Here is a 19,881-nt window from a genome sequence, read left to right on the forward strand (position 1 = left end):
TAAACATGGAGCTCTGCAGCAGGCCACCCCTGTGTGTTCACATGTTGATCCAACGACATCGCCAACTGCTATTGCAGTGGGCAACGGACCATTGGGATTCGACCGTCGATCAATGAAAACGTGTCGGCTCTTCGGCTGAATCACACTTTTGCTACACTAGGGAGGTGTTTGTCTCCACAAACAATTTCATCCAGGAGAACGACGGCTCGAAACTAACAGCGCACCACGGATGCAGGCTGATGGGAGCAGTATTATGCTATGGGAGATATTCTCATGCGCTTGCATTGGACCTGTGGTAGTAATCGAAGACGTGACGCTGACAGTTGCGAAGCCACTGCATCCCTTCGTGCCTGATACCTTCCTCGACGGCGATGTCGTCTTTCAGCAGTATAATTTTCCATGTCTCGGAGCCAGAACCATGCACGGTAGCTTGAGGAAAATTCCAGTAAACTCACGTTGATGTCTCGGCGACCAAATTTGCCTGATGTAAATCCTGTGGAACATATCAGGGTCGCTATCGAGCGCCATCACCACGAACGCAAATCAACGACCCACAATTTGCGCGAATTACAAGACCTGCGTGCGTAGACATCTAATGCCGTACCTCCGCAAACCTACCAACCAAACACAAATACAGTCAAGCTAATAATGAGCCTCTCGAGGAAGGAGGTGCCAACCTGTTTATTCATATGGTCCAGGCACGTTAATGTGAACACGGCCTACATTCGACGTCAATACGAAATAACTGGAATGAAATACTTTTAACTTGTAAAACATCTACATTTGCATTTACACGACTAACCTGCAACTGACACTTAAGTGCCTGGGTTTCACAGAATCACTTTCACGCCGTTATTCTTCTATTCCATTCCCGAACAGCACGATGTAAAACTAACTTAAATCTTTCTATGCGAGCTCTGATTCCTCTTATATTATTGTAACGATCATTTTTCCCTATGTAGGTGGACATCAACGAAATATTTTCACATTCGGGAGAGAAAGTTGGATATTGAAATTTTGTAAAAACATCTCGCTGTAACAAACAACGCCTTTTTTAATGATTGCCATCCCAACTCGCGTGTCATATCCGTGACACTCTCTGCCCTGTTTTGTTACATTACATAACTGCCCTCCTTTGACCGTTTTCTATGCCCTCCATCAATATTATTTGGTAAGAATCCCATACTGCACAACAGCACTCTAGCAGAGAATGGACAAGCGTTGTGTAGGCAGTCTCTTTAGTAGACATGTTGCATCTTCTAAGTGTTCTGCCGACAAACACCATTTTCGATTCGCCTAGCCCGCAATTTAATCGATGTGACCGCCCCATGTTTTTCGTCAGTGTCATCATCAGGTACTGATTTGAAATGGCAGGCTTTGTGGAATTTATTGTTTAACAGAAATTTTGCGCATTCCTTTTACTATTCAAGTGCATGGCTACAAACTTTTCATTATTTCGGATCAATTATCACTCTTACCCGCAGACACATATTTTGTCGTATTATTCTATAATTTTTTTTGATTTCTCCTGATTTTATGGTCGTGTAAATGGCAGCATTATGTCAAGCAATCGAAGATGGTGATCAGATTGTCATCAGAAGATAAAAAAAGCTGCAAAACGATTTAGAAGAAATATCGGAATGGTGCGAAAAGTGGCAGTTGACCTTAAATAACGATAAGTGTGAGGTCATCCACATGAGTGCTAAAAGGAACGCGTTAAACTTCGGTTACACGATAAATCAGCCTAATCTAAAAGCCGTAAATTCAACTAAATACCTAGGTATTACCATTACGAACAATTTAAATTGGAATGTACATATGGAAAATGTTGTGATGAAGGCTAATCAAAGACTGCGTTTCATTGGTAGGATACTTAGAAAATGTAACGGACCTACTAAGGAGGCTGCCTACACTACGCTTGTCCGTCCTCTTTTAGAATACTGCTGCGCGGTGTGGGATCCTTACCAGATAGGACACCGAAAAAGTTTAAAGGAAGGCAGCACATTTTGTATTATCGCGAAATGTGGGAGAGAGTATCACAGAAATGATACAGGATTTGGGATGGACATCATACAAAGAAAGGCGTGTTTCGTTGCGACGGAATCTTCTCACGAAATTCCAATCACCAACTTTCTTCTCCGAATGCGAAAATATTTTGTTGACATCGACTTACATAGAGAGGAACGATCACAAAGATAAAATAAGGAAATCAGAGCTCGTAAGGAAAAATATAGGTGTTCATTCTTTCCGCGGCCTATATGAGATTGGAATAATAGAACCCTCTGCCAGGCACTTGAATGTGATTTGCAGAGTATCCATGTAGATGTAGATAGATGTAGATGTAAATAACAAATTAGGAACAGCAGAGGCTTACCTATCACTTGTCTTTCGTTCTACGACTTTCCGGCTATTACTACGAAGTGTGACCTTCTGACAAAAAATCGCTGATCCAGTAGCACAACTGAGGCCATACTACGTATGTATCAAAAGCCTATTGGAAGTGTAGAAATATGAAATCAATTTGGCATCCCCTCTCGATAGCATTCATTTCTTCATGAGAATAATGAGATAGTAGTGTTTCACAAGAACGATATTTTCCGTATCCTTTCTGACTATATGTCAACAGATCGCTTTCTTCGAGGTAATTCATAATGTTGGAGCACAATATATGTACCAAAGTCCAACTGCAAATCGACGTCAGTGACATGGGTCTGTAATTCAGTGGATTACTCCTATTTCCATTCATGAGTGTTGGAATGACCTGTTTAATTTTCCAGTCCTTAGGTGCAGATCTTTCTTCGAGCGAGCGACTGTATATGATCGCTAAATATGGAGCTATTACATTAGCATAGTCTGAAAGGAACCTAATTGGGATGGGATCAGGACCGTAAGTCTTGCTTTTGTTGGGTGATTTAAATTGCTTCATAACAACGTGGATATCTATGTTTAATTTACTCGTGTTCTCTGAAGTTCTGATTCGAATCTGGAATTTACTTCGTCTTATTTGGTGAAGGGATTCCCGGACATCGTACTTAGTAATTCCGCTTTATCGGTACTGTTGTCGGTAACATCACAATCACAATATGTGAATTTAGACTTTCTCGGCGAATCTCGATGACGAAGTCTTTTCAGATTATCAATCAAGTCAAGGTGTTCTGCGGCAACATTTCGACTAGTTTTCTACTTGTCGTCTTCAGGCGAAGTCTTCGCTTGAAGAAGACAATTAGAAAACTTATTGAAACGTTGCCAGAGAACGACGCCTTGACTCGGACGATTCCAGAGGAGTACTCACCATCACCATCGCAGTTGTTCAGTAACGGTGTTGATTGTGTCATGCCGCCGATGTACTTTACATACAACAAGTATCTCTTCGGATTTTCTGCCAGATTTGGAGACAGAGTTTCGTTGTGGAAACTGTTAAAAGCATCTCGGATTGAAGTTCGCTCTAAATTTAGAGCTTCTATAAGACTTTGCCAATCCTGTTGCTTTTGGTTCATTTAAAATTGGCAGAATTTTTCGTTTCACCTGCGACAGTGTCCTGACATTTTTTCTGTGTACCATAGGAGATAAATTCCATCTGTTTTTTCATTTATTTGGTGTAAATACCTCAACTGCTGTCAATACTATTTCTCTGAATTTATGCCAGATTTGGTCTACGCTTGGTGCCGATTTATTTCGGCTACGTTGCTTTAGGGAAAATAGATTAAGGAAAGGCAAACCTACGTTTCTAGCATTTGTAAACTTAGAGAAAGCTTCTGACGATGTTGACTGGAATACTCTCTTTCAAATTATGAATGTGGCAGGGGTAAAATACAGGGAGCGAAAGGCATTTACAATTTGTACAGAAACCAGATGACAGTTATAAGAGTCGAGGGGTATGAAAGGGAAGCGGCGGTTGGGAAGGGAGTGAGACAGGGTTGTAGCCTCTCCCCGATGTTATTCAATCTGTATATTGAGAAAGCTGTAGAGTAAACAAAAGAAAAATTGGGAGTAGGAATTAAAATCCATGAAGAAGAAATAAGAACTTCGAGGTTCGCCGATGATTTTGTAATTCTGTCAGAGACATCAAAGGACATGGAAGAGCAGCTGAACGGAATGGACAGGGTCTTGAAAGGAGGATATAAGATGAACATCAACAAAAGCAAAACGAGGATAGTGGCATGTAGTCGAATTAAATCGGGTGATGCTGTGGGAATTAGTTTAGGAAATGAGACGCTTAAAGTAGTAAATGCGTTTTGCTATTTGGGGAGCAAAATAACGGATGATGGTCGAAGTAGAGAGGATATATAATGTAAACTGGCAATGGCAAGGAAAACGTTTCTGAAGAAGAGGAATTTGATAACATCGAGTATAGATTTAAGTGTCAGGAAGTCGTTTCTGAAAGTATTTGTATGGAGTGTACGGAAGTGAAACGTGGACGATAAATAGTTTAGAGAAAAAGAGAATGGAAGCTTTTGAAATGTGGTGCTACAGAAGAATGCTGAAGATTAGATGGGTAGATCACATAACTAATGAGGCTGTATTGAATAGAATTGGGGAGAAGAGAAATTGGTGGCACAACTTGACTAAAAGAAAGGATCGTTTGGTAGGAGATGTTCTGAGGCATCAAGGGATCACCAATTTAGTACTGGAGGGCAGCGTGGAGGGTAAAAATCGTAGAGGGAGACCAAGAGATGAATACACTAAAAAGATTCAGAAGGATGTAGGTCGCAGTATGTACTGGGAGATGAAGAAGCTTGCACAGGATAGAGTAGCATGGAGAGCTGCACCAACCAATCTCTGGACTGAAGACCGCAATAACAACAACGTTAGGGAAGTGATTCACGGTCCTATTTTGTTTCATTTTACTAAATTTTGCATTTCGATTTTGACTTCACTTGTTCCTTCCGAAACTACCGCCACGTGTTACCTTCGGCTGAAGTGATAGGATATCATGAGCTGCCCATGTACTAGTTGGATTGCGTATTCTTTCGGCGACCATGTGGTAAACAGCGTGTTGAGTTTATTTTTCTCTAAACCAGATAAGCACTGTGTCAGATGTTACAATTTTTGTTCATGTGATTACCGTGTATTGACCAAGTGGAACCGAACTGAGCACGAAACGCTCAAGTGTTGAGTGCAAGCGCTTTCAACAACTATCCCTCGCCCATTCATGGTGTCTTTGATAGAGACCGGAAGATTTGTTGACCTGGAGAAACTGATAATTTATCTGTAATTAGTCGGGCCCAGTGAGTGTGAACCATGCCACGTGTTCTCGGTTCAATACCTATCTTTTAATACTGCTATGCACATTGTGGAACACAAAACTGTGAATTCAGTGAATACCTAATGCACAGAAAATTTTCTTTTGATCCATATTTTTCCACTTTTAATGGGACTTCTGCAACCACGTGTCCCAGATCCAAAATTTATCCCTGTTGCCTCTGTTTGTTCTCTGACTGTTCTCATGGAAATATAATGCAGATGCTCTTCGATTTTTGGAGATGTGTGCGTGTGGAGTAACTGAGCTTTGTCCCATCCTTAGTCTTGCTTCGCTGTGTTTGAACACGGAGCTGGAGCCACTTACAATATTTCCCCTGTATCCCATTCCGATATGTATTAAGAGACCCTCCATTTAATAAACCATCACGAGATGAAACCGAATGTTAAATTACGTCTCTCCGTTTATACTATTTATGCCGTGTATTGTGAACGTGTTTCAGAATGTAAGTCTGCTGCAATACCATGTCCATCAGACTAAACTATCATCACTTTTGATCAAACAACCTATTCTTCTCCTTGAATGTTTGTTTTCTACCATGTAACTCTGATTTCCACCTTCTCCCATGTGCCTATTCCAAAGAATCAGGTAAGTTGAATGTATCTGTGTCCTGAAAATAGAATAAGGTCACATTAGAGAATGGTTAACGAAATGAACGCCAAGGCAACATCCACAACGTCACTTAACATTACAAGCTTTCTTAAAGACCAAGTTATCCGTTGTGTGCAACATTGCTGAACTCATTTATTGGCCATATTCGATAACATAAATTATTTTCCATATTCGCTAATTATAATTCATTTGGAGGGTAATATACAAATATAGCCGAACGCGATACAGGCCGAAATTCATGATTATCACCCTGGTTCATAAACAGAGGCCTTATGTGCGTAGGCTTTTAAAAATCAAGAACGTCCATTTTGGGGTACAAGCAGAATTAATCAGACAATCACTTTCACAAGCAAAAAAGAGCATTGTGATGGAATATTTAACAGTTACCGAAAATTAGGCAAGCGTTTGCGTTTCGATATTGTTGGATCCGAGATTTAGTAGTTATTGCTAATGTGAATGCTGTCTTTGGGTTTCATAATGGTACTAATACTCGGATTCAAATAACATGACATCCGACGTATAAGGTCAAAGGTTAGGACAAGTGCTGTCTACAGGCAGCCGCAACAGCGCTCGTCTGTCCACGGCTATAGAAAAACTCTGCAAACAGTATCACTTACAGACATCAAGGAAAATATCTGAATTTGCACATGGTGAAAATTTTTAAATTTTTCTGCGACCGTTGAACCTTTGCAGAAGAATAACCTTTGCAGTGAAAGATAATTGATGCTTTCTCATATGTCTAAGAAGCAAGATATTTCTGGACCCAACAGCGTGGTCAAACTGGTGCGGAACGTACAGAGAAACTAGATAGATTCCGCTTGCAGCAAATTGTTTGTGTGTGTCGATCTAAGACTATACGGAAGAGAAGAATTTAAGGCGTAGAAGATCAGCGACTCTAACATTATAAGTAATTGTGGCAAAAGTACTAGAGGTGGTGTTGGTAACATTAAATTTTGTTTGGGTAGTTGCTGTGGTAGTAAAAGAATAAATTTAGTCAAAGTAGATCGAAATAAAGAGAACTTATGGCCTTTTTTTCTGTCAAAGGAACACCCGCTGAGAGTGGAAGAAGATGCCAGAGGGTAATAACTACAGGTTGAGCAGCGTATGGGTAGCCATCTCATTATTAATGATGTAGTAACAGCAACAAATACAGATACGGAAAAATAGTATGATATGCACTGTAAACTTAGTTCAGTATTCAGACTAGAAAAAAAAAAGAAATAGATAGTCATAAAGATTCACACAAATATTATTTTGTATGCAACGATTCATTGTCCTGATGAACGTGAGGTAGAATTTATTATTATTATTTTCGATTATTCCCATTTAAGAGAGCGATTGAATTCCTTTATGATGATTGTTTATGTTTTTTCTGAGCCCAAATTTTCTTCATGTGTTCACTGTCTTCTTTCTTTCGCTCCGCTGTCCATTTTCATCCTGGTCTCTTCTGTGTTGTCGTGTCAAATTTATGTTTTTTGATGATGTTCCTGAATTCAGTTCAATTTTCTGCATCGTTTACTGTTATGTGTGCTTGTCTGAGGTCCTCTTCAACTTCTTTTATCCATTTTGTTTTTCCCCTGCCTGAGTTCATGACTTCAAGAATTCGCTTTGAAATTCTGTTTTCATTCATCCTGTGGATATGTCCGTAGAACTGCATTCTTCTTTTCCTTATTGTATCCGTAATCTTGTCTGTGTATTTATATAATTCTGATGTTGGTCTCTTCTTCCAGATTCCTTGTTCTTGTATTGGGCCAAAAATTTTCCTGAGAATTTTCCTTTCTTGTTTCTCTATTTCTTTGATTTTAGTTTGCCCACCTATTTGTGTTGTTTCAGATGAATACAGTGCCTCCGGAAGTACGGCAGTGTTGTAGTGCCTCAATTTTGCGTTAATGGATATGGAATTTTTGTTATAATAGTTCCACGTGAGTTTATATGCTTTCTGTAGTTTTTTTATTCTTTCCTCATTGGCCTTTAGGTTGATCCCTGATGGCAGGATGATTTCTCCCAGGTACTTAAAATGTGGTACTTGTACGATTTTCCCATGGGCTGTCACAATAGGCAATTTGTCTTGTGGCACTTTTTCTATGTACTGGGTTTGCTCATATGAGATTTGCAGGCCAGTTCTTTGTGCAATTTCTTGTAACTTCTCTATGGTGTTAGTGGCTTCTTTTCTATTATTTGTGAGGATTGCAAGGTCATCCGCAAAAGCTAAACACTTCACATTGAATCTATTATCTTTTCTAATGCCAATTTGGATTCCTTTGACTTCTTTTTCCCTTGTCCTGATAATTTTTTCAAGAATGATATTAAAGAGTAATGGTGAAAGTCCGTCACCCTGTCGCACTCCAGTTTGGATTTCAAATGGTTCCGAGATATCCCTCATAAATTTAATCTTGGAGACTGTGTCAGTTAATGTTTCCCGAATGATTGCTCTTGTCTTTCTGTCAATGCTGAATTCTTCCAGCATCTTGCAGAGCGCTACTCTGTCTATTGAGTCGTAGGCCTTTTGAAAATCTACAAAAGTAACCACTGTGTTTCGGGTGTTTCTCATCTGGAGAATCATTTTCAGATTCAAGATCTGCTCTATGCATGATCGTCCCTTGCGAAAACCAGCCTGGTATTCTCCTATTTGTGGGTTAGCTTGTTCTTCTAATCTATTCATGAGAACTTTTGATAGGATTTTATATGTGACCGGTACAAGTGAGATACCCCTGTAATTATTTGGTTCAGCTTTGTCCCCTTTTTTGTGGAGTGGATGGATGAGTGCGCATTTCCATTCAGAAGGGTCTGTTCTGTTTCCCAAATGTTTAATATGATTTTGTGAATTTTTCCTGTTAATCTTTCATCATTTAGTTTCCATAGTTCTGCAATAATTCCATCTTTTCCTAGGTCTCTATTGTTTTTCAGTGTCTTGATAATTTCTACTATTTCGTTGATGGTTGGCGGTTTAGCGTCAGGATTTGGTGTAGACGTCTCGTAGTGAATATCCTCTGTAGGTCTTTCGCAGTTGAGAAGTTTGTTGAAATAGTCTGCGAGGATTTGGCAGTTATTCTTCGTGTTAGGTTCTAGTGAACCATCCGGTTTCTTGAAACAAAGATTGGGTGGCTGGTATCCTGCAATATGTTCTTTAAACGTCTTATAAAAATTCCTGGTGTTGTTCTTCTTAAAATCTTGTTCTATCTCATCTAGTCGCCGTTTGTCATAATTTCTTTTTTCCCTCCGAATAGTTTTCGATGTTTGTTTTCGGATTACTAGAAATTGTTGCCATTTTTCTGATGTTTTGTGACTATTGAAGTTTTTCCAGGCATTGGTCCTTTCTTCTATTGGCTGGTCACATATTGTATTCCACCAACTGTGTTTTCTCCTTCTCGGGGGTTGACCCAATTTCATCGTGGATTTGGGACGTCCACAAGTTCTGTCCAGTTTGTGGTGTTTGTCTGACTAATTTCCTGTAAGATGTTTTCCTTGTTGAGTTTTATGTATTCGGGGTCTGGTCTCAGCACTTTGTTTAGTTTTGGCTTTTTTCTGTAGGGTTGTAATTTGGTCTTTGTCTGTAGAAGATGGTGGTCTGAGTCAAAAAATCCTCTTCTCGTTTTCACATTCAGAATTTCTGCAGTTTTACTCTTGGAGATGGCCACATGGTCTATCTGGAATTCACCCAACATTGTGTTCGGCGACTTCCAAGTATACAGTTTCTTGTTGGGTTTTTTGAATTGTGTTGACATAATTACGAGGCCGAAATTTTCGCAAAAGCTTATCAATCTTTCCCCATTCTTGTTAGTTCACTTGTGAGCTGTATGGATTCCAGTGATTTTCCTGTATTTTTTCTCTTTACCTAATTGTGCGTTAAAGTCGCCTAACAAGATTATTACATGGTGTTTGGCAATTTTGTTTGTCGTCTCTTCAAGGTCATTCCAGAAGTCATCCACTTTATGGCAGTTCTTCTTGTTATTGGTATTTGTGGGAGCGTGTGCGTTGATCAAGGTATATGCTTTGTTGGTCAATTTGACGGAGAGCGTTGATATACGTTCTGAGGCAGACTGGAAGTCAATGACAGAGTCGCTGATAGATTTGCGGACTGCAGATGCTGTTCCAAACAGTTTGAGTCCTTTCTCATTAGTTTTAACTGCTGGTTTTCCTTTGTAGATCCTGTAGTTGTCTGTATCAAAATGGTTTTCGTCCGTAAAACGTGTTTCCTGGATTGCAAGGATTTTGATCTGGAATTTTTGCAGCACGTCTGTAAGTTGTTTGACCTTGCCCAGTTTGAAAAGAGTATTAGTATTAAGTGTACCGATGAAGTGTCTTTGTTTTGTGTGTAATAATTTGGACGTCGTCTGGTTCTCAACCTTAGGCGTAACATGATGCTCCTGGTCCCCCAGAATCCGATGACCGGGTAAAGCCAGCCTTGAGACTTGTGCCCGGGGTAGTGGATTCATTCCGTGTGTTATCATCATGTTTGGTTTTCAAGTTGAAAACTAACTTGGTGGTGGTCCTTCCGAGAAAAGATCACGAGGAATACGACTTGATTGTTGAGATCAAGAAGGTTGCTGCAGCCGCACCATCTAGGCGAACAGATGCTGACCCCTAACCGCTGGATACGAGGCAGACGTTAGTGGATTTCGGTTTATAGTTTTGGTCCATCCCGGGTATTTTATTTCCCCGGTACCCTCCATACCTGGAGAGCATTCCCCTATCCGCCACCTGGGGAGGCGCCCGATGGGAGACTATCAAGTCCACACGGGCGTGAGGTAGAATAAATATATAAATAATAAAAATACGGTGTAGATATCTACAGGCTCTCTGCGAATATCAGAGGTCTATCCTACGACATAAATAAATAATTAAGTTACGTGAATGTTTCTAGAGCACATGAAACTTTCCGGTTCTAGAAAATCTTGAAACATATAACGCAACCTCTCGAAACTATTGAACTCTTAAAAACTCATTTTTTTTGCTGGTAAAATACTCCTCTTCCGAATGGATCTTTCCTAAGTTTCATATTTTTTTGAGTTTATCACTTGCAAGCTTCGGAAAGGGAGTTTCTTGACATTTTGTCAGTATTTAACTCGTAACAAGTGTGAAATGTTATATTTTTTCTCTCTTAAGAAAAAGAAAAAAAACACATAACAAGTCTGAAATTCAATACATCTCGATAAATGTCAAAAAAATGTGTTTTTATTTGTAATTAAAGTTCGAGTCACGGTTCTTTCTCGAAGTGAGGTAGGTACAGGCGTCTGGGAAAGTTTCATATTTGAGAACTGTTAGGCAATGGAAGTTAAAACAAAGTGAGAGCTGTCAATGCCCGTACCATTTCCATTATGACATTGGATGCGGATGTAGTACAGCTAACTGCTATAATCGGACTTTGCGTATCGCGTTGATTTTGAGTAGTTACACTTATTTACGGCAAATGCTGCATGACGACCCCCTACGTGCGAGCAACGCAAGCGCATCCAGGCGGTTGAAGAGGCACGGTAGTGCCCCAGGACAAGCAGTTGCATGTGTTGCGGGCGTGCGTCAGCTGCGCCCCTTGGTGTAAACTGGTTGCGGTGGTGCGCCAGGTGACATTATACTGCCTCAGGGCAACGTCCTGCGTGTGGGCCGGTGACTCCACAGCTTGCGTTGCCTGAACGTTCTGTCGCTCTCATTTGGTTCCATATCACACTATTCTGGCCTTATAAGAATGGAGTAAGTCAGATTTCTGTATAATTTCTTTAATGTGTACTTCAAACTGTAGCAACATCATCGTCATCATCATCCTGTTCATTCTGGAACCTGTCTTTATTACAGCTGCGCTTCTCGTCGCCTCCTGTATCTTCTGGAGTCTCCCTTGTCGCAATTTCCAAGCTTTTAACAGACAACAGGACAACATGTGGGTCAGATTATCATTTCAACTTTGTGTATTTATTCGAATTCATCTACTGTGTAGGTGTTTATTTCATTCTCTATGCTGTGATCCTTTAATCTTCATTAGAACATCCCTTAATAACCCAACAAATTGACATTCGAGTAGAATTCAGTCTCGAACCACCTCATTTCGTAAGTGACCGACAATCGCAACAATTTAGTAACCTACCAGTAACCGTTGATACTTCCAAGAATAGAAATATCATGTATACAAGAGCTTCAGAATCAGATTACTTAACAAGTAAGGTAATGAGTAAATGTATGGCGGTAGAATGTAAGTGACAAAACGATTTTAAGAGGTTTTGAAATTACGCTTAAGGTTTGTTGGAAGTCGCTAAGTGTTCCATTGCTAAACACTGGATGAATATAAACACTGGATGAATATGGTCTGAGTAATGTAAGCAAAAGCTAGTTTATCACGCATGTCAATGTTTATGACGTCATATCTCGTGAACTATGTGTCGTACAGTAATATCACTTGGCAGATTCATTCCGCGGCATCTGCAGATACTGCTTGGAAATTATGTTGCGAATAGAATTAATCGAATCGAAGTAATAAATTAAAACGCCATGTCTCATGTTGAAGTTTTACTGCACGAACAGCGAAACTGTACTAAGCGATAAATGTTTCTTTTTTTTGCTTTCAGTTCGTGTGCGTGTGTGTGGGTGGGGGGGCGGGGAGGAGGGGAAGTTGGAGAGGAAACGTTTCATAAAGGTTTTAAACTATGTATAAGGTTTGTTGGAGGTCGCTAAGGGCTCCCATCCTCAGTTAACAGATGAAAAATGTCGATTATTTGTGAGTTGTCAGCTACACTGCCTCAAAACAAACACACACCGTTTGAACTATAGTACTTGTTAACCTTTTAACATAAGAATGTACCTCTTAATGAGTAGATTAAGATAGAATTTTAAATTTTTAAATTCGTTTAGTTGTGAAGCGAAATATTGAAAATAAAATTTTTGTTTCCTATAGAAATCGTTAAATAAGCAAGCTGAAACTGGACTTGGGTTCTGGGACACTCGCTTATTAATAGAAGTTGTTTTATAGAGCTTTGTAGTCTTTTTCGTTTTGCTTGTCAAAGTTTGTTTTACTGTTCTGCATCTCAGATTGAACAAATTTTTCTTTGTAAGGTTATTAACTAATTTTGCAGCAATTGCGTAACTTTAAACCTTGAAGAAACACAGCTCAACAAGTTTCGGACTGTCAAAAATGTAAGTTCTTAGTTATACATACTGAACTGTATACACTGAACTGAAAAACAGAATAGCAGAGCTGCTAAAAGGCTTACGATCGCTCACTTTTGTAATAAGAATAATTATCAACTTTTGGCTTACCGAAGGCAGGAGGTTAACTTATTTTGCATATATTCAGTCACTGATGATAATATTGTGGAGTAACTCCTCTGTTATTTAATAGGTATTCATTGCACAAAGAAGGTAGTTACAATTATTTATCGAGTACACCCATCATACGTCCATCTTACTTTATAAAATGTCTTGTAAGACAAGTGAAAGCTTACTATCACAGTAGTGCCACGATATTGATATACACTTGTACTTGGTCCCACAAAACGTCTCATATAGCTCGCAGTATTACATTAATGACTGTTCCTGTACCGAGTGACTACGCTACTACAGTAGAATTTTTTTAATGTGCAGTTACGCTAGCATACTTCAGCACAGGGGTCTGAATATGGTGACTATAATTCAAATCATTCTTAGCGTATTGTGATTTGTGTTTCAAGGCCGAAATAAAGAACTTTTTCAATAATTCTTAAGTTCTCCTCCACTATATACAGGGTGAGTCACCTAACGTTACCGTTGGATATATTTCGTAAACCACATCAAATACTGACGAACCGATTCCACAGACCGAACGTGAGGAGAGGGGCTAGTGTAATTTTTTAATACAAACCATAAAAAAATGCACGGAAGTATGTTTTTTAACACAAACCTACGTTTTTTTAAATGGAACCACGTTAGTTTTGTTAGCACATCTGAACATATAAACAAATACGTAATCAGTGCCGTTTGTTGCATTCTAAAATGTTAATTACATCCGGAGATATTGTAACCTAAAGTTGACGGTTGAGTACCACTCCTCCGCTGTTCGATCGTGTGTATCGGAGAGCACCGAATTACGTAGGGATCCAAAGGGAACGGTGATGGACCTTAGGTTCAGAAGAGACTGGAACAGCACATTACGTCCACATGCTAACACCTTTTTATTGGTCTTTTTCACTGACGCACATGTACATTACCATGAGGTGTGAGGTACACGTACACACGTGGTTTCCGTTTTCAATTACGGAGTGGAATAGAATGTGTCCCGACATGTCAGGCCAATAGATGTTCAATGTGGTGGCCATCATTTGCTGCACACAATTGCAATCTCTGGGGTAATGAATGTCGTACACGCCGCAGTACATCTGGTGCAATGTCGCCGCAGGCTGCCACAATACGTTGTTTCATATCTTCTGGGGTTGTGGGCACATCACGGTACACATTCTCCTTTAACGTACCCTACAGAAAGAAGTCCAGAGGGGTAAAATCAGGAGAACGGGCTGGCCAATTTATGCGTCCTCCACGTCCTATGAAATGCCCGTCGAACATCCTATCAAGGGTCAGCCTAGTGTTAATTGCGGAATGTGCAGGTGCACCATCATGCTGATACCACATACGTCGACGCGTTTCCAGTGGGACATTTTCGAGCAACGTTGGCAGATCATTCTGTAGGAACGCGATGTATGTTGCAGCTGTTTGGGCCCCTGCAATGAAGTGAGGACCAATGAGGTGGTCGCCAATGATTCCGCCCCATACATTTACAGTCCACGGTCGCTGTCGCTCTACTTGTCTGAGCCAGCGAGGATTGTCCACGGACCAGTAATGCATGTTCCGTAGATTCACTGCCCCGTGGTTTGTGAAACCCGCTTCATCGGTAAACAGGTAGAAATGCAACGCATTCTCTGTTAATGCCCATTGAGAGAAATGCACTCGATGATTAAAGTCATCACCATGTAATTGCTGATGTAGCGACACATGAAATGGGTGAATGCGGTGACGATGCAGTATGCGCATGACACTACTTTGACTCAGTCCACCGGCTCTCGTAATGTCCTGTCATGTGTGGTTTCATGGCAACAGCAGCTAACACACCAACTGCACCCGCTTCTCCTGTGACGGGCCTGTTACGGACCCGTTTGCGTGCTACGACCATACCTGTTGCATACAGTTGGCGGTAGATGTTTTGCAATGTGCGGCACGTTGGATGCTCTGTGTCCGGGTACCGTTCTGCATACACCCTGCAGGCTTCAGCTGTAATTCGTCGACACTCGCCATAGATGAGTACCATCTCCGCCTTTTCAGTGTTCGAATACACCATGGTCACAGTTCCTAAAACACTACACTATCACAGACGTCTGGTAACAAGGTGTACTACAGTTGGTCTGCGTGCGGAGACGAATGCAGAATAACAATAGCAGCAAGCGCTACATGCGGACACTGCGACAGCTAGACCAAACCACAACAGTGCACTACAGCCACACTCGTAAACACGGTCGTCATCGTAAACATGTCCCTGCAGATGCTGCTCGCCGACCGTGGCCCGTGTTTGTTACAACACGCAACTGAACGTCGGAGGTTTCAAGCGTCAACTTTAGGTTACAATATCTCCGGATGTAATTAACATTTTACAATGCAACAAACGGCACTGATTACGTATTTGTTTATATGTTCAGATGTGCTAACGTGGCTCCATTTAAAAAACGTAGGTTTGTATATATATATATATATATATATATATATATATATATATATGTATGTGTGTGTGTGTGTGTGTGTGTGTGTGTGTGTGTGTGTGTGAGCACTATGGGACTCAACTGCTGAGGTCATTAGTCCCCTAGAACTTAGAACTAGTTAAACCTAACTAACCTAAGGACATCACAAACATCCATGCCCGAGGCAGGATTCGAACCTGCGACCGTAGCGGTCTTGCAGTTCCAGACTGCAGTGCCTTTAACCGCACGGCCACTTCGGCCGGCAAATGTCACATTTGCAGACATCATAACTTGAATCAAACGTAAAAGAAACTGTTGTGGTTTTAGGACGCATACTTACGAATGTGGTGAACATATAGTGGTATCGGAAGTCGTTCATTTGGAGCTGCAGAATCTGAAAATAAAAGAAACAAATTGTGTTATTCTTTTGTCATTATCAGTAAATTGCCGATGCTATCCGTTCCTCACTACATTAGGACAGGGCCAAAAATATTTTGGCACACATACATAATGTTGATATCTTACACAAACATAATGTTGATATGTTACACAAACATAATGTTGATATCTTATACAAACATAATGTTGATATCTTACACAAACATAATGTTGATATCTTACAAATTTTCCAATTGTGTTGGTACATACTGCACGGTAGTGTAACCCAGTGTTGACTTGTGAATATTTTTCTTTTGTGACTTTTTAAGAAAAGCAAATTTTTTGCTCGTTTCGTTGACACCGATGAAGTGGATAGGGGTACCATAATGACATCTATATTTGACTGTGTATCACAAACGTAAATTTATCCTAAGTTGGTGAATATATGTCTTCACCCTCCATCGTCGGTGGTTAGGAAATGCCTGCACTTCCTCCGAAGATTATATACGAGAAAGACATCTCAAAATTGCACCCAAAATTTCGGACATCTAGAAAACGCGTTATATGACAGTCAATAGTTCGCAACTAAAGGTGGATTAAATCGTTTTGAGGTATAGGCATATCAGAAGAATGATAACTGTTTATTTTACACAATGAATTAACTATGTAATATTATGTGTTATTTATTGAGAGGTGTGCAAAGTAAAATGCAGAAACAACTGATTTTTACGTTGATAGTAATATAATTCTGTTGAATATTGAGTACTTTTGTCAGTCTGAATATGTGTGTAAGTCAAATCCGGCTGACGCTTTCTATTGATGATTAGATACCACACAAATGCCAAATTTTCATGTAAAATAAGTGGATTCCTATACAATGTAACAGATGCTTTCAGCTAGAAGATAAAGTTCCTTTGAAGTGTCCCTCTCTTTTTATAAAAGTGATTTCACTTATGTTTCCTCTAACAGCCCTCACCATGTAATTCAAGTTTTAGCTTTTGACCTGCTTTTTGGAAGTTATACCGAAGATTACTAACATTTATTGAGAGTCAGAACCACTTCCTATTCGCAGTGACGTAATAGGTATCGGGGGTGATGGCCTCCATCACCTACAACCACATTCATTAAAATGGATCACAAACAGTCTTAACCGCAATAAAATATCTGTTTTAAGTGGTGACAGGTTTCGGTCAGAATGTGACCTTCCTCAGAGACTTTATACCATGATGGTAGGCAGTGGATGTGAACGGAGCAGGTGTCACGGAGCAATGATACACACCTGCTTCGTTCAACATCAATACTTTGTGACTAATAAAAATTCGTTCCAGACCGTGACTAGAAGCACGATTTCAAGCTTTTCGCGTCCACACAGATTGTATCGTCGGAAACACTGAACATCTGAATGAAGCCTGGAGGCTAGCTGTTAATGCGACGGCTTACAGTAACCAGGAAAACCTGATGCGAGTTCGTCCAACGTGGATTATCCTTATATGTAAATTGAAGGCGAAGAGGGCAAGAAGGGAATGGAAAGGGGAGGGATCACTGCTGTCAGCTGCACTGGGACATTACGCGGAATCGGTGGGACGAGTGAAAATGTGTAGTGGACCGAGAATCGAACCCGGGATCTCCTGCTTACTGGGCAGGTGCGGTAACCACTGCGCCATCCGGGACACAGCGTGACCACAACCGCGCAGACTATCTCGGCAAGCCTCACGGCCTATCCACACTCCCATCGAGCGCCACCCATCTGCAGTACCTGTCCATTTCCTCCATATTCGCTCTCAGAGACTCCCGAAAGATGTACTTGTGCATCTGCACTGAAGACGGTAGATCTGTTATTTTGTAGCAAACAATCTCAGGCTTCACATTTTGGTTCGATATGACCACCATTCGTGATGCGGCAAATATCCCACACATAATCAATTGCTTCTCACGGTCACTGCAGGAAATCTGGCGTAACTTCTGCAGTGACATGGTAGAGTCCATTTTGCAGGGCGGCTAAATTGTGTGGCAGGGGAGGAGCATTCAAACGGCCTTTAATGAAACGCCAGAGAACGAAATCTAGTAGTGTCAAGTCTGGGACGCGAGGCTGTCAGGCGATTGGCCCTTCATGGCCAATTCACCGATTTGCGAAGCGATTAGTTAGTAAGTTAGTTGGTTGTGAGTTCCATTGATCAGTTGCACGGTACGGTAGCCGTTACGATGTGGAACGTATCAAGTGCACAAGAAATACACATATGAAACAAGATTTGTTAATATATGTATATTACAATACAGAGTTAAAGATTAATATTTCTATTATTCACTCCATTCCCTTAAATGGTACAAAATGCATATACTATATTTATAGATTTATTTATTCCTATTCAAGAATTCATCTATGGTATAGAAGTTGTCAAGGAGATATGATTTCAATTTATTTTTGAAGCTATTACTGCTGTCTGTCAGACATTTTATTTCATCTGGTCATTTGTCGAAAATTTTATAGCAGCATATTTTACCCCTTTCTGTGCCAAAGATAGGTTGAGTAAAGGATAGTGTAAGTCTTTCTTTTTTCTGGTGTTATCTAGCAAACTCTGAAATTCCGTGAGAAAATGAGGTGGTGCACCGTCTTGTTGGTAATAAAGCATCCAATATCTGTCATCTTCATTTATCTGTGAAATTAAAATGTTTTCAAGCATATCCAGATACACAACACTATTGAAAGTTTTCACCATGAAGAAGAAAGGTCGTATACTTTCAGTGTGCTACTAGTGGCGGAATGTGGTCCTGCTGCTCCACGTGAATCGAATTTGAGGTTGTTTGGTACTAAGTGACACACCTACCAATTCTTTACTTATCTCAATAAATTTCGGTATCATTCCAAATTTTTAACTTCCTTTCTGAACCACCTTTTATTCCAAAGAAAAACATTATACTGCATTCCTTCTTGGCGACGAAATGCAAATAAATAAGTGGGTAATTAATATGTTACGAGCTAAGTTAAAAAATGGTGATGATCATTGTATGTACAGTGAATGAGCACTCTATCAAGGGGAAATGACACGGCCGCCTCTTATATCAGACTGTGGCATTTTCAGCGCTTAACCAGTGAAAGGCACGTCACTCAGGAAGCTAAAGAGCACTTTGATGGATAGTGGCAGTTTTTCGTTTAACACCCTACAGACACTCATCGACTTACGGTCACGACCTGGTTAGAAAATGGCGAAAGGGCCGTTGAAAAAGAGTTTTCATGATCCTACATAAATCCGTCACCACTGAAGCAAGGCATTTAATCACTTAAAGAAGAGAGGCGAAGATGTTGCTATAAATTCTGATCCGAAGCTGAGGAAAAAATTATCACCGTGTTCCGAGCGAGTGGGCAGCCTGGAAGGATCAGCTGGAAGTCGGCCAGAGTGCGTGGAGCGGCTCTCCTCATAGACGCGACGGAAATTCACGGCCTGTGCCCTCGCCCGGCTGCGACCGCGGAAATTGGCCGAATCCCAGCAGCCGCCGACTCTGACCTCTAACCTAGCCAACGTTGCGGCACGGACGAGTGAACGTCGGCATCATAGATTACAGTTATAACAGATGGGAATATGATTCAAACTCAACTGATGAAAACACAGAAAATAAAATTCCAAAGTATGGGATAGATAACTGCAGAGCAAACTTGGGTGACACGAGAAGTACTCGTAAATACAAAAATGTACAGGGAAATTCAGGAATGAAGAAATACAAGTCACTTAGGAATGAAATAAATAGTTAGTGTGGGGAAGCTAAAGGCGAAATGGCTACAGAAAAATTATGAAGAAATCGAAAAAGAAATAACTGTCGTAAGGACTGACTCAGCATACAGAAATGTCAAACCAACCTACGATAAAATTAAAAGTAAGGGTGTAGCATTGAGAGCAATGGTAATCAACTATTAAAAAATGTTCAAATGTTTGTGAATTCCTAAGGGACCAA

At 40.4% G+C, this 19,881-nt stretch overlaps 1 protein-coding gene across 1 annotated transcript in view; it reads right to left on the reverse strand.

The window, feature by feature from the left end:
* LOC126251146 (glutamate receptor ionotropic, kainate 2) overlaps window positions 1-19,881 on the reverse strand; it is a 1,402,037-nt gene that overhangs the window by 505,428 nt on the left and 876,728 nt on the right. Inside the window, exon 6 of the mRNA XM_049951920.1 lies at window positions 15,896-15,949. Within this exon, the coding sequence (XP_049807877.1) occupies window positions 15,896-15,949 (54 nt within the window). The remainder of the gene's footprint in view (window positions 1-15,895; window positions 15,950-19,881) is intronic.

This window comes from Schistocerca nitens, chromosome 1, assembly GCF_023898315.1.
Source record: "Schistocerca nitens isolate TAMUIC-IGC-003100 chromosome 1, iqSchNite1.1, whole genome shotgun sequence".
NCBI classification, from domain to species: Eukaryota; Metazoa; Arthropoda; class Insecta; order Orthoptera; family Acrididae; genus Schistocerca; species Schistocerca nitens.